The 15,207-nt window shown below is 40.2% G+C and overlaps 1 protein-coding gene across 1 annotated transcript in view; it reads right to left on the bottom strand.

The window, feature by feature from the left end:
- Positions 1-15,207, bottom strand: part of Lrp6 (LDL receptor related protein 6) — a 128,520-nt gene that overhangs the window by 32,074 nt on the left and 81,239 nt on the right. The window contains exons 10-12 of the mRNA XM_031383631.1: positions 14,745-14,971; positions 11,949-12,133; positions 11,144-11,470 (exon numbers count right to left, since the gene is read on the bottom strand). Coding sequence (XP_031239491.1) covers positions 11,144-11,470; positions 11,949-12,133; positions 14,745-14,971 — 739 coding nt within the window. The remainder of the gene's footprint in view (positions 1-11,143; positions 11,471-11,948; positions 12,134-14,744; positions 14,972-15,207) is intronic.

Consider the following 15,207-nt stretch of genomic DNA (forward strand, 5'->3'; position numbering starts at 1 on the left):
CATGGGTACCAAGCATATACATGGTACAAATACATACACGCAGGCAATCATTCATACACATAAAACAAGGGAAACTTTAAAAAAAAAAATCACAAAACACAAAACAACAATAAGTATTTATAACTTCACTAAAAAATGTTCTGTTTCAATGGTAAAATGATACCAATTCATCAAATGAGAGAGCATGTCCAAGACAACACCTCCCCATCCCAGGGACTGAGCCTCTGCTTACTCTGCAGTCATCTCCAGTTCAGAAAAGCATCTGAGAAGTAGAGGAATGAGGCTGACAGTGATTTGTATGGCCAGCCTGTGTTATATGATGAGAACCTATCTTCAAAACAACCAAACAACCAAACAGCATTCGAGAGTGTTGCCAGCAACAGGCAAACCTAAATATACTTTTTAAATCCTAATATAGCCCCTCCCCATTACTGATGAAGAGAGTTTGTCAGTACCAATTCTTTAATTTGCTATATTTTCCATATACATATATATTTATCATAAAATTTAATTTAAGGGGCTAGAGAGACAGCTCACTGGCTGGAGAGAGAGCTCTTGTTGCAGTACAAAATTTGATCCCCAGCACCCACACGGTGGCTCACAGCCTTCTGTAACTCTAATTCTAGGGGATCCAATGTCCCTTTCTGAACCAGAGCACCTGGCATACCTGTGACAAACATACTTACACACAGGCAAACAGCAGTGAGGAAAAATTGTAATAATATACTGTAATGTAAGTGCCACTATCATACTATTTGTAGTAATATACTGTAATGTAAGTGCCACTATCATGCTATTGGCTCTGGGGAAACTACTAAGGAGAACTAACACACCTGGATACAAGCACACAGGACACTGACAGCTGACTGACATAAGAGATGGCCATGGAGTGCAGCACGGAGAGAATAGACATGCTAGGCAAAGAACGATCTGTATCCTGGGTAGGACTGAAATGGACTGCAATGCATTAGGACCACATGCAATTTAAAACTTACAAATAATTTCTGGAATTCTCCATGTATTATTTCCAGATGGAGGCTGACTACAGGTAATAGAAACCACAAAAAATGACGGTGGGGCAGGGGGTTGCTATACTCTATACACATACATTTGATGACACTTTATTTTTTCTTGGCGCTCAGCCATTACTTAAACCCAACAGACACATCATTCTCAAGGATGTTGGCACAGAACTCCTTGCCTGACCCCTGACCTTCACAGCTCTTACCTGTGGTTCTGGACTTACTCACACACATATGGATAGAAAGGAACTCATTGGCACTGATAGAGAAACCTGATAACTGCAATCCTGCATTTCTGTGAAGTTCTTCATTAGCTAAAAGCCCACACCCAGTTTAGAAGATTCAGTAAGTAGCCACTCTATTAGAAACTTCCATCACACAATGCCCTAATAACTTTGAGCACTGTTAGTAGAGTTCAACTCTAAGAACACACTTTACAAGGAATGGCTATAGAGTTGTCTCCCCACAAAGGACTGCTTTTTGGCAATACTACTTTCTTAAGCGCCATTTGTATTAAGACTCAGTGAGACTTAGAAGAAAGACCTCAAAATTTTAGTTCTCAATTTTCCTGTTCAGGAAACAACCAAATATATACTGGTTCCTAATGAGTTTTGTTGAATATTCTCTTCCAAGTCAGACTGTAACCAGTACACAAGATTCCACGGTCATTGTAGATCTTATTCTAGAAATATGTAGTGTGATAAAGCCAGAGGTCAAACCGTATATGGCTGCAGTCCTAGCCACTCAGGAATGAGAAAAACTACTTAAGCCTAAGAGCTCAAGGCTAGCCTGAGCTCAAGACTAGCCTGGGCCACACAGTATATCCTCCATCTCAAAATAAACAAAAGAAAGTCAGATCTGTCTCTAAGTAGATGCTTATTAACAACAACAAAACTGAGAAATCTACTCAAAGACACTGATAGGCCTGCAAGGTGGCTCAGCAAGGTGGAGGCAATTGCCACTAATTTTGGTGGTCCAAGTTCCATCTCCAGGACCAACTCCTTCAATTTGTCCTCTGACCTCCATATGTATGTCATGAAATAAGCATGTAGCATGTCCATATGTACACACACAATAAACTGAAGTATAATTTAAATTTTTAATTAAAAATTAACAATTCTAAAACGTGGAACATTTCTCAGAAGCTGATAATTTGAGTTTCTTACAGTCCATGCTTAAAATGACAGAACACATCCATTTAAAAAGTCCCAGTCCACCCGCCAACCCTCAACCACATTTTCACATTCCCTATAGCAAGATCTTTTTAAAAACAGAACAAACAAACAAACAAACAAAAGAACCTAAGCACAGTAGTACATTCTTATAATCCCAGTACTTTGAGAAACTGAGGCAGGAGGATCAAGAGAAGTTCAAGACTCAGCTACATGGTGAACTTTAAGCAAGCCTGGGTAACAGGAGACCCTGTCTCAAAAATAAAAAAATAAATAAATAAACAAATTAAAGTCACTGGTTTTCCTATCCTTGCATCCCCTCACTAAAGGTAACATGAAGAAGCTGGAGGTGTACGCCAGAGGCATCTTCAGCTGCTTTCGGATAGCACCAGTAGGTAAGGACAGTGAGACAGCTGTAAGTTAAAGGAAGGCGCTGCTCTGGGTAAGCACAGAATTGTCTTCATGGCCAACCTTACCACATATGACCAAAAGCACTGAAGAGGAGCATGCTGTGTACCTGGGGGCCTCAATTTGTCCAGAGGGAACATCATTTCCCAATTTACACAAGATACCAAAAGGCCACTTCTTTTTCAAAGACAGGACTGTGACACCTAGCTTCTTGTTTTATCCACCAACATCCTTACTCTCTCTCCTAGATCCACTAACCTCCCGGGTCATATGTGGACATCCTCAAAGCTCATTCCTCACCTCCTTCACTAGATCCACTAACCTCCCGGGTCACATGTGGACATCCTCAAAGCTCATTCCTCACCTCCTTCAAGTCCTGACATAAATGCCACCTTGGCACAGATTTCCTGACAGCCCTATTAATCCTGCAATCTCTGCCCCCATATTTTCTTCCTCTTACTATTTCTGTATAACACTTGTCATTATATAGCCCTCATACTGTTCATCTTAGCAGTTCTGGGGAAATGGAAGGTTGGCGAAGGCAAGTATTTCTGTCTGTTTCATTCATTGTTATTAGCATTTTCCAATGGTTACAATAAGGCCTAGCATATAGTAATTGCTTAATACATACTAAATGAAAGAATGAAAAAATGATTTAAAGAAATAAGTACTGAATGACAACAAAGGCAACCCTTTGGCCTTGATTCTGTAAGTATAAGAATAAAGTGGGAGGAATGACTGAAAAACTCCAACATGTCCCCCATCGCACAGAGTGCCATTTAATCTCTGTATTATCAACATGTCCCCATCGCACAGAGTGCCATTTAATCTCTGTATTATCAACATGTCCCCCATCACACAGAGTGCCATTTAATCTCTGTATTATCAACATTTCCCCCATCGCACAGAGTGCCATTTAATCTCTGTATTATCAACATGTTCCCCATCGTACAGAGTGCCATTTAATCTCTGTATTATCAACATGTCCCACATCTTATAGAGTGCCATTTAATCTCTGTATTATCAACATCTCATACATCACACCGAATGACATTTAATCCCTATATTCCAACACACATCTCATCACTAAGAGTGTCACTTAATTTCTATATTCTAATATGTCATGTCACAAGGAATGCCATTTAATCCACATATTATCATTTTACAGATGGAAACTGCAGCTAGAAGTTAAATGGTTTCTCAAGACCATTAAACTACTAAGTGGGAGGCCACACATTCCTGCAGAACCACCCCATTTCTTAATTCATTCTATTTAACAATAATTCCTGAGCGCATACAACATAGCAGAAGCTAGGCACGCAAACACGTCAGTGAAGAAAGCAGGAACAGAGCTGCTGCTTCACGGAATCCTAGCAAGCAATAAGCAAAACAAAGGAAGCTTTAGTGTGTACACTGTAGAGTTTCAGAGTACATTACATACAACAAAGCGCTGTATCGGGCAGTGGTGGCACATGCCTTTAATCTTCTGAGGCCAGCCTGGTCTACAGAGTGAGTTCCAGGACAGCCAGGTCTATACAGTGAAGCCCTATTTCAAAACAACAACAACAACAACAAAACAAAGAGTTGTGAGTGCTATGGAATGTGGGGAGCCGTGAATCTTGAGAGGCATTCGCCATGGCAAGATGGCGCCTACTTCCGCTGTTAACTCCTAGTGGACAACTGTTTGCGCATGTGCATGGAGTGAAAAGGACGCCATGTCACGGCCCATCCCGGGGCGTTATGTAGGGTAATGAGCGAACAGCCAATCATGAGCAGACACGCCACGCTGTGGGCAGATACGCTGCACTGTGGTGTATATAAGCAGTGCGGATTTTGGGCTCGACCCCTTTTTCCCTATGGATGGAGACAATAAACAGTTGCTGCAGAAGGAACCTAGTGTCCGCGTGTCTTCTTGCTGGTGAGACGACCTCGCGGGCTACAATGGAAAGGCAGCTGTGGGCCTGGCTATGATACTGGTGGAAGGTTTTCCACAGCAGGTGCTGCAGACTACGTCTTCCTATGCAGGTCACAATTAAGCAAAGACTTAGATATGAAGGATGGCCATGGAAAGTTTTGCAAAAAGACCATTCCAAACATTAAATAAGCAGATCAACAGTTCTGAAATGAGACTGATTTGCTTATTTGAAACAAGCAATTAGACCAATGTTTCTGTTATAGAGAAAGCAAATTAAAGAATAGTAGATAAGGAAATGGATCATGGGTTAGAAAAGGGAAATAGGGTGTTTGGGATAAAGATGCAGTTATGAAGTGAGGGATATTGCTCATGTTGGGTCTTGAAGACTTTCTATGAGCCAGGGTTTTTATTCTGCATGAGCTAGAGGGCACTGTCACACTTGAGCTCACAGACAAGCTGGTCTGACTTGGCTTTTAAAATCAGTCAAGATGGCTGGGCGGTGATGGCGCACGCCTTTAATCCCAGCACTTGGGAGGCAGAGGCAGGTGGATTTCTGAGTTCGAGGCCAGCCTGGTCTACAGAGTGAGTTCCAGGACAGCCAGGGCTACACAGAGAAACCTTGTCTCGAACAAACAAACAAACAAACAAAATCAGTCAAGACGTAAATTATGTTGTAATGTTTTTGAAAGCAAGAACTTACACATTAATCTCTTCCTAATACGCGGAATCTAATACAACTGCATGCAAATATTAAATGGTAGTCAAAAAGAGCACACAAGAAGCCTTGAAACGCTGCTGATTGTATCAGCCAGTCAACCAACAGATGCTAGGGGTCCTCAGCACTGAGTCCCTACTGTGATCAATCACCAAGCAACCAATGGGGCATGTGCACAACGAGCTCAGAAGTCTTTTCATGCTATTATGTCTCCACTTTCTAACAGTCCTCACACCGTTCTCTCCATCCACCCAAAGCTGAAGATCTTAAGAGAGATGCCCATAATGACTGCTTACCCCTCCCTTCCTTTCCTGGATTCACTGCTCAAATCTACTCCAACTTGTCCTTCACCACCACTTCCTGAAAATTGCCATCTTCATGGTCACTAAGACCACCTTTGACCAGTATGGATGGAAACAATCTAGAGGATAAGTACTATTACTTTTTAGACCTCACCTAGCCTCCTAGCAGCCATCAGCAACTCATCTCTTCTTTAGCAACTAAATGCTGTCTGCTCTGATTACTTCTCTGGCTGTGTCAATTCTCAGTACCCTCTGCAATCCTGTCTTCCTGAACCAGGAAGCTTTAGCTTCCAGGACCCTTTTTTACAAGGAATTAAAAACTATGGAGAGGTGAGGACATAAAATCTGTCCCAACACCAGGAGTAACTGGGACCAGCAGGACCCAGGCATATAGGAACTCCACCAGCCCAGTGGCACAGGTTGCTTCAGGTCTGTCTGGGGTGGTGCTCTTAGCAGACCTTGGGTGCAAATTTTGCAACCAGTCCCATAACACCCAGAGGAAGCTCCACTCCCGGGCACTCTAACGGGCCCAGGATCACAGAGACAGCTCGACTCTGAGGAGTTCTGACACAACCAGGATCACAGGAAGGACAGGCCCCAGTCAGATTTAGCCAGGACAGGTAGCATTAGAGATAAGCAGATGGCAGGAGGCAAGCATAAGAACATAAGCAACAGAAACCAAGGTTACTTGGCATCATCAGAACCCAATTCTCCCACGATAGCAAGTCCTGGACACACCACCACACTGGAAAAGCGATTAAAAAAGATTCAGATATAAAATCACTTCTCATGATGATGATACAGGACTTTAAGAAAGACATAAATAACTCCCTCAAAGAAATACAGGAGAACACAGGTAAACAGCTAGAAGCCGTTCAAGAGGAAACACAAAAATCCCTTAAAGAACTATAGGAAAACACAATCAAACAGGTGAAGGAAATGAGCAAAACCATCCAGAATCTAAAAATGGAAATAGAAACAATAAAAAAATCAGAAAGAGAGACAACCCTGGCCACACAAAACCTAGGGAAGAAATCAACAGTCACAGATGCAAGCATCACCAACAGAATACAAGAGATAGAAGAGAGAATCTCAGGGGCAGAAGACACCATAGAAAACATTGACAGAACAGTCAAAGAAAATGCAAAAAGCAAAAAGTTCCTAACCCAAAACATCCAGGAAATCCAGGACGCAATGAGAAGACCAAACCTAAGGATAATAGGTATAGAAGAGAGTGAAGACTCCCAATGTAATGGGCCAGTAAATATCTTCAACAAAATTATAGAAGAAAACTTCCCTAACCTAAAGAAAGAGATGCCCATGAACATACAAGAAGCCTACAGAACTCCAAATAGACTGGACCAGAAAAGAAATTCCTCCTGTTACATAATAATCAAAATAACAAACGCACTAAACAAAGAGAATTTTAAAAGCAGTAAAGGAAAAAGGTCAAGTAACATATATCAGAATTACACCAGACTTTTCACCAGAGACTATGAAAGCTAGAAGATCCTGGGTAGATGTCATACAGACCCTACGAGAACACAAATGCCAGCCCAGGGTACTCTACCCAGCAAAACTCTCAATTACCATAGATGGAGAAAACAAAATATTCCATGACAAAACCAAATTTATATAATATCTTTCCACAAATCAAGCCCTACAAAGGATAACAGATGGAAAACACCAACATAAGGAGCAAAACTATACCCTAGAAGAAGCAAGAAAGTAATCTTTCAACAAATCCACACAAATTTAATTCCATCTCTTACAACAAAAACAGGAAGTAGCAATTACTTTTTCTTAATATCTTAATATGAAAATTAATATTACTGACATATCCTAATCGATTGAAATCCAAAAATATGAGGAATTAGAAATGCTGGCTGTCATCCAGTGGTCTCTCTAATTTGGTAATTGGAAAAATAGGTCCAATATTGTACAATCTATATACACTTTCCGCTTGTTTGTACATGACAGTGTCTTGCTGTATACCACATAATGGTCTTGAAATCAGGCTTCTCCTATCTCAGCTTCTCTATTAGTAGGATTGTTTATTTGATGTTTTAACACTATACTATGGTTTTCAGAACAGCTTACCTATTTCAAAAGTATTTATACAACCAAAAGAAATGTAGACAATTAAGTTGAGAGGTGGCTTGTAAGAGAACAACAAAGAGTGAGACTGAATGCTTAGCTTGATGTTTGTAACTCTTGTATCAAGTTTGAAGAAGAGGACTTTATAGGTTACTCTTTCTCTGAGATGAATGCTTTTCAAAATCATCACAGCCAATGAACCAGATTCTTACTATCACTTAATGTCTATGCCACCCACCAAGCAGAACCATTTTTCATTGAAACAGTTGGTGAATGACTTTATGGATAGACCATCTTAATATCTACACCATTTCTTAAATGAATGTAACTGGTCTCTGTGGGTTAAGAATAAAGTCACTCACTCAAGTCAAATAGCTTTGACCATAGCAGGAAGTCTGTATCCAAAAATCGTGCCTACATTTCATTCCTTGGTGCAGCAGAAATGTCAACTCTTAGCTCAGCTACAATAAAGGTAAAATCCTTTAGTGATATGAGGGTCTTGAAGTACAGCCTTATTACAATGAAGTCCAATGTCTAAAACTTGTTATTTTGGGCTTGTACCAACAGTAAGAGCCAAGATTTTAAGCTCTACTAAAAACAAAACAAACAAACAAAACAACTTAATCTATTTGTTCATTTAAAAAATACTAGTAGTGATCTATTTTAAAATATACAGTTAATATGTTTTGAGTTATTTAAAATTTATATTGAGAAAAAAGTATGCATTTTCAGTATTGCTGTAGACAAGAATCTACATGAGACTGTTCAACTGATTGTTGTTTTATATCAAACAAGTTTTATAATACTCATTTTTATTGTTTCAATATTTTATAAATTTTAAAGAATATGACAAAATAAAAAAACAAAAGGTATTGCAGGTATTGAAGGGGGTCTCTGGGAGGAGTGGGGTACGAAAGAGAAACAAGAATATAATATAATTCTAGTTACTTAAAATATTTTTATAAGATTTATTTATTTATTATATGTAAGTACACTGTAGCTGTCTTCAGATATACCAGAAGAGGGCCAGATGTCATTACAGATGGTTGTGAACCACCATGTGGTTGCTGGGATTTGAACTCAGGACCTTTAGAAGAGCAGCTGGTGCTCTTACCCACTGAACCATGTCACCAGCCCAAAATATTTTTTAAATGTTAAAAACTATGGTCCATAACCTAAAACTGGTCTGTTGCCCTTTTCTGTAACATGGTCTACAGCTGCTTTCATGCTACAATGAACAGGGCTGGATGGACCTAGGTAGGTGTAACAGAGCCGACACATCGCATGTCTACAGTCGGCTACCTGGTCTGCTGGGCCCAGCACTCCTTTCCCTGTAGGGAATCTCACGTAAACACTTGCAGCTCTAAAGTACATGCCTTCCACCTTCCACTGCTCTCTGCTAGTGTGCTGACTCTGACACCAACTTGGAAACATCTTTGCTTTGTGCTCCATCTTTCTTCTTCTCTCCACTAAATTCACTTCCAACACTCTCACTAACTCTGAAGCATACTTGGAGTCCACGAGCCCCTCTCTATCACCATCCATCACCACCACACTGCGGTCCAGGTTTCCCCAGAGCACCTTTCACCCATTCCCACAGTAACTCTACACAATTTCTATTCACATTTTTAAAATGAGAAAAACCAAGGGTTAAAATTGTTTGGGGGGGGGGGGAGGAACTGGAGAGATGGCTCAGCAGTTAAAAGCACTCACTGTCTGCTAATCCCGAGAATGCAGGTTCAATTCCCAGTACTCACAAGGTAACGCATAACTGTCTGTAACTCCAGTTCCGGGGGAACTGACACCCTCATACAGATAAATATGCAAGTAACACACCAATGCATATAAAATGAAAATAAATAAGCCGGGCGGTGGTGGCGCATGCCTTTAATCCCAGCACTTGGGAGGCAGAGGCAGGTGGATTTCTGAGTTCAAGGCCAGCCTGGTCTACAGAGTGAGTTCCAGGATAGCCAGGGCTACACAGAGAAACCCTGTCTCAAAAAACCAAAAAAAAAAAAGTATTTGCAAAAAGAAAAAATACAATGTGTGGGATTCTCTAAAGCATAATTGCTGAATTATAACCTGTGTCCTTTGTTCATAATTAAAGCCTATTTCAGAAAAGATTAAATTCTTGCTATATGATATACTTTTTTCAGATAGTGACAATGTAATTTCACTAATTAATCATATCTAAAATCTTACACTAAGCTGTTACTTTCTTCCAAACTGACAGTCTCCTGTCTCCCAAGACTTCCTGATCTGAGGTCTATATATCTCTTGACCATTTACTAATTTTCTTATCTAATCCTCAAGACATGGGCCTCTATATATACTTAAGCCATATACCAGGTTTCCCATAGCCAACAATGTTGTGACATGCTTTTGTGTTAGCACTGTGTGTTTATTTTTTTAAAAGAATTATTTATTTTATGTATATGAGTACACTATTGCTGTCTTCAGATATACCAGAAGAGATCAGATCCCATTACATATGGCTATGAACTGCCATGTGGTTGCTGGGAATTGAACTCAGGACCTCTGGAAGAGCAGTCAGTGCTCTTAACCGCTGAGCCATCTCTCCAGCCTCCCTGTGTGTTCATTTTTAATGTAAAATTCTGGTCAACTTTTAAAAAGACATTGTAGAGTGTGGTGGTCTGAAGAGGCATGGCCCCCATAGGTTCAGATTTGAATGCCTGCTCACTGGGAGTGGCACTATTAGGAGATATGGGCCTTTTTGGAGGAAGGGTGACACTGTGGAGTGGGCTTTGAGGTTTCAAATGTTCAAGCCAGGCCCAGTGTCACTCTCTTCCTTTGCCTGTGGATCTGGATGTAGAACTCTCAGCTACTTTCCAGCACCATGTTTGCCTGCATGCTGCCATGCTTCCTGCCATGATGACAATAGGCTAAACCCCTAAACTGTAAGCCAGCTGCAACTAAATGCTGTCCTTTATAAGAGTTGGCTTGGTCATGGTGTCTCTTCACACCAGTAGACCTTTGACTAAAGCATAGGGACATTCTTCTCTCTCAGCATGTCAAACTCTGGACCCAGACAAAGTGAGAAGACCTAGAATCAAGCAGTGACTGCACACATGGGCACTGTACTCATCTGTCAATCACTGCTTCACCCTGGGTTTAACTTCTTCGTGTGCAGTTTCTGTAGGGCTTCAAACACAACTAAAATGCTATTTGTCCTGTTTTATGTATTTCACAGAAATATATTAGAATCCTCTCTGTTCTATTGTATGTATTGCTCTTCCTTTATGATAAATAAAACACACGTATGTTTCTCTGACACTACATATTTTTTACTAAATACTTAAGCTCAAAAGTAAAAGGCAACTCTTGTATGAAATTAAATCACTATCATGAACTGAGTGGTAAAAACTGGTACACCTCCCCAGTCTTACCTTTTTATTATGCAATGTTTTATTCTTTAAAAAAAAAATAGAAGCATTCTCAAATTGTTGTTTTGTCTTCTAATTCTAGCTGCCCCCAGGGGATCCTGTACTTACCACTGCAGGTCCTGTTGTCGGCATTCAGGGAGTAGTGAGCAGGGCATCCACACACAAAACCTCCAACTGGCACAGCCAAGCAAAGGTGGGAGCAGTGCCCATTGCTGGAGGCACATTCATTCCACCCTGCCTGCCGGGAAGAGTGAAAGACTAGGATGTCCATCACATAGTCCAAATGGCCCTGGATGATGGTGCGGTTTTGGCCACTGGTTTTGTTGGCACGTTCAATGCTGCGCCGGCTCCAGTCTGTCCAGTAGATGTAATCTTGGTACTGAGTTAAGCCAAAAGGATGAGGCAAGTCATCTGCTATAACTTCACGGTTGAGTCCTATTTTGGAAAAGTCAGTAGACAAGGCAGTATGTGAGGAACAATTGTCTTTTTGGGGGGGAAAAAAGGTAACATAAGAAACATTAAATTTATACGCAATTTAAAATAGAACATTTCATTTAAAAGCCATCCTAAAACCAGATAAGGCCTCTGAAACTAGTCCATCTGAAGTCTGACCCATGACTAAAACTCATCTCGATAAATCACTAAGTTTCTTTAAACTCCTATGGTCTATTTTGATTTTGGTTTTATTTTCTGTGCATGAGTACTTACAGTTCAGTATTTCATTCTCCCTTCCACAAATTGACAGGAGAAAATACATGTGCACATCAGGAGTAGCCCTTTGTAAATATCAGTACAGATCCCATAGTAATAAAACTTTGCATAATACATAATAAATAAACCCACGCACCACAGCACCTAACCAAGGGCAGCCACCGACTCTGCACACACCTCAGAAAAGAGAAGTGACACTTACCGAGCATATTTGAGGATTCTATTAAGTTAGTGTCCAGGTCTGTCCAGTAAAGCCGCCTTTTAGCATAGTCGATGGTGAGGCCGTTTGCTCGGCCGACATTTGGAACTAATGTCGTGCGTTCACTTCCATCCATGGCAGCTCTGTCAATCTTAGGCTTCCCTCCCCACTCAGTCCAATACATAAACCTGGATTCAAAACAGTGGAAATTTAACAGCTAAGCTTGATTTTCTGGAGAAAAGGGTCACAGTCATGTACAGCAACTTGACAAACCTGAAAAAAAATAGACTAAATCAAGTAATTGGATAAAAAGCCATGGCTCGGGCTGGCGAGATGGCTCAGCGGGTAAGAGCAATGACTGCTCTTCCAAAGGTCCTGAGTTCGGATCCCAGCAACCTCACAGTGGCTCACAACCACCCGTAATGAGATCTGACGCCCTCTTCTGATGCATCTGAAGACAGCTACAGTGAATTATGCCAGAGTGAGCAGGGCCAGAGCGAGCGGGGCCAGAGCGAGTTCAATTTCCAGCATCACATGATGGCTCATGGCCATCTGTGCAGCTACAGGGTACTCAGACACATAAAATAAATAAATAAATCTTAAAAAAAAAAAAAAAGCCAAGGCTAAATTCTCCTAGCATTCAGTCATTTCCAGCTAACTGTGCCCTGCGCCCCTACAAAGGTGTGGTCATGCAGCTCTCCTTTGTCATCCCAATCAGGATGCTCTACTCAGGCTAGGAATCAGAGACAAACAATGATTTCTTTACTACAGCATTAACATTTATAAAATTAGTATCAAGAAAAGAATTAACAATCTGGTCTAGGAATATGGTATACTTTACTAAAATATCTTTCTATATTTCTGAGTGTAAGCAACTTCAAATTTTCAAATACTGGTTTACCTTCCAATTTATATAAATCAACTTTCTTCAAAAACTAGCTGCAAGAGTACCCTAATGTAAAAATAAACTGTGGCTTTTGAAAGGCTCACATCAAAAACAAGCCTAGAAAATATATTTGGTCATACACTTCAAGAGAACATACTACACAAATAAGTGCAATGTATGTCATCCTAGTATGTTGGCTGATCAATAAATACAACTACTAATATGCTTATGACATTTAAAATACTCATTTACTTACATCTTACTTTTCTGAGGGTTTAATCTTAATGGTTCCTAGGGCTTCTTATATATGGAAGGCCAAAACAGTAAAGAAGTGTGAAATCTCTCATTTCATGTTCCCAAGCCAGTTACATGACATAGCTAGAACTAGAACCTTACTCTTAACCAAATACTTCACCTGCTAACCTAGTCAGCTGACAGTGCTTCGCACTGAACCTGGGGAAATCACTCTGCACGTTGGCTCTCATGAAATGCTTAAGGACAGACATTCACTCAACAGCCTGCCAACTGACAGTTCTCTTGGTAGCTATTTATCTGCTATGAAAATTAGAGTTGCTTGCATTTGTTCATGTCAGCTGAGAGCCAGCCATGCACACACTATAGCAATCCAAAGAGAAACAATTATGATGGAAATTTCACCTCATCAGGGGCAACCTAAATGTGAGTCCTTAGTTCTAAGTAATGAATTTATCTGACTAGTGACTAGTCCTTAAAGCAAAGAGCACCATAATCCCACCTCAGTGCCTCGTATACAAAGAAGCTGTCCTTCACGTGGCCTCCCAACTAGATGAACAAAGACCTAATAGTGAACTTGATGTGAGGATTCCATTAGAAACTATTGTCGCTGGGCAGTGGTGGCACATGCCTTTGATGCCAGCACTTGGGAGGCAGAGGCAGGTGGATTTCTGAGTTTGAGGCCAGCCTGATTTACAAAGTGAGTTCCCAGACAGTCAGGGCTATACAGAGAAACCATGCCTTGAAAAACCAAATAAATAAATTAATTAATTAATTAAATGACACATTTTAAAATACATAGTAATCTACCCGTCTACCTGCAGGGGATACATTCTAATACACTGTCCCTCAATACTGTGTATCTGACATTATAATAGTAACAAACCCTATATAAATTGTTTTTTTCTATACTCACCTATGATAATAAAGTTTAATGTATAACTTTGGCCCCAAAAGATTAGCAACTAATAAAAAAAAATAGGAAAAATAAATAGCATAATAAAAGCAATTTAAAACTTACAATCTTCTCACTTCTTGAATGCTTTATCTAGTTATTTCTAGACCACTGGTAACTAGAATTGTGGAAAGCAAACCCAGACCTTGGGAGTGAGGGAGCCACACTAGCTGTTTCTCAGTATGGAATACTGTTTTAGTGGGTTTCTAGTAGATGTCGGGCTCTACATACTGAAGGGATCTGAGAGAGAACAAGCAATGTCCAATAATGATAAAACACTATTCATTCAGTATATTAATGCTGATCAATGACTATTGTATTATGAATCCTGTCTCATTTCTTTAGTGAGTGTTATAATGATGAAGTAAATTTCACTAGTGAATTATTATTAAGCAGCAAAATATGAATGGCCTGGGTTTTTTGATTTTATTTGTTTATTTGTTTTCAAGGTGGGTTGTTAATCGATAGTTGGCTCAAACTCATGATGTAATAAGGCTGGTCTTGAATTCCCAGCAATGCTTCTGTCTTAGCATGCCAGGTGCTGGTTCTACAAGTATGAGCTTCTATGCCCAGCAATAACTGGTTTTAAAATAAATCTTTCCTATAATTTAGTTGTCACATTATTAATAAACATTAAGACATCAAGGATGTAATCATAACCACTGTGTAATGAAGCTATAAAGAATACATACATAAAGCTATTTACCCTTCAGCAGGATCCAGTGCCAGAGCTCGGGGACTGTCAAGGTCTTTCCATACCAAAACCTGTCGGTGCTGTCCATCCAACTTTGACACCTCAATGCGATTTGTTCCTGTGTCTGCCCAGTATAAGTTCTTCCCAAGCCAGTCCACTGCCATGCCTTCTGGATAGTCTAAGCCAAACTCTACCACATGTTCCAGTGCACTGCCATTCATAAAGGCTCTGCTAATAGTCTGCAAAAATAAAATGTGCAACTAAGACACACAGCTTACGGTTTAAAAAGTTATTCAGGAGTCTGAATTTTATTGGTGGTACAAAGACACAAAAGTGACAGTTTTTAATAAATGCAACTATAATTAAGCCACTTCAGGGGGGAACTTCTAAAATGAAGAATCAAACTTTCTTCCTATTAAGGTAATGAAATGAGATACCTGGTTGGCACATGTGTGCGTATGTGCATGCGTGTGCG

This window comes from Mastomys coucha, unplaced genomic scaffold (assembly GCF_008632895.1).
Source record: "Mastomys coucha isolate ucsf_1 unplaced genomic scaffold, UCSF_Mcou_1 pScaffold20, whole genome shotgun sequence".
Taxonomy (NCBI): domain Eukaryota; kingdom Metazoa; phylum Chordata; class Mammalia; order Rodentia; family Muridae; genus Mastomys; species Mastomys coucha.